General features: G+C 54.4%; 1 protein-coding gene across 1 annotated transcript in view; it reads right to left on the reverse strand.

Moving 5' to 3' along the window:
* The window catches only part of DLL3 (delta-like 3 (Drosophila)), an 8541-nt gene continuing 7570 nt past the window's right edge, over positions 1 to 971 (reverse strand). Inside the window, exons 7-9 of the mRNA XM_005868843.2 lie at positions 775 to 970; positions 422 to 506; positions 1 to 100 (exon numbers count right to left, since the gene is read on the reverse strand). Of these exons, the coding sequence (XP_005868905.2) occupies positions 95 to 100; positions 422 to 506; positions 775 to 970 (287 nt within the window). The 3' untranslated portion in view covers positions 1 to 94. The remainder of the gene's footprint in view (positions 101 to 421; positions 507 to 774; position 971) is intronic.

Here is a 971-nt window from a genome sequence, read left to right on the forward strand (position 1 = left end):
CTCCGAAGTGTCAGGCAGAGATTGGTTGGGCACCATCAAGTAAATACAAAAATATCCAGGCTCTGTCTCCAGGCGCTGATGGAGAAGGAGCAGGTCAGGCCTAGAAACAAAATCAGTATGAGGCATTAGAAAGACTGTCCTGCTCCTCTCCCTCTCCCCAGTGAGGGGAAATCAGTGGAGAAGTCTGCCTGAGGCCCCCACTGTGACCTCTTCAAGCCCACAGACCTTCCAAAGAGAAGGGAGCAAGCAGCTCAAAAGGGCAGCACGAACTAAACTGAGTCAGAACTGAAAAGTGGGTTACGGACCTTCCAAAGACTCTCTCCTTATTTACAGACAGGGTAAAGGAGAGCTACAGGCAAAGTGTGGGCTGCCCCCACCCAGCCTGTGCAATGTTTGCAAAGGGAGTAAAGGGGGTAGCTACCTCCCCAGCACAGACCGAAGGAGCAGATAAGACGTAAATCTCACTAGAGTCTCCATCTTCGTGGTGATTCCAATCTACTGACGGGCTGCCAGGAAAACAAAACAAAACAAACAGAAAAAAAACATAAACAAAAACAAACAAAAAAAGACCTAGGCTCTTTAAATTCTCACATCTTGTTTTCCTCACCCACCACGGAGGGGAACCCAAAGCCAACTAGGGGAACTGTGAGCGGACCCAATCAGACAAGGGCTGGAGCCGGGAAGGCCCATCAAGGAATCAAGCCAATTGTACAATGGAGATGGACGCCGGCTGCCCAGAGGAACACGGCATCCCGTTGTGGCCCAGCCGCTCACCTCGGGTCATCCCCGGGCCTCTCCTGCGTCCTCAGGTTGTTGAGTGCATCTGGGAGCGCAAAGACGGATGGATCCGGGGTACCCGCCAGCAAGCGGGACCCAGTACCGCGGCCAGGGCCACAGCGTCGCACATGGACCAGCAAGAGCGCAGCGCCGGCCAAACCTGCAGCCACCAGCAGCCCCAAGGCCGGCAGCAG

This window comes from Myotis brandtii, unplaced genomic scaffold (assembly GCF_000412655.1).
Source record: "Myotis brandtii unplaced genomic scaffold, ASM41265v1 scaffold277, whole genome shotgun sequence".
NCBI classification, from domain to species: Eukaryota; Metazoa; Chordata; class Mammalia; order Chiroptera; family Vespertilionidae; genus Myotis; species Myotis brandtii.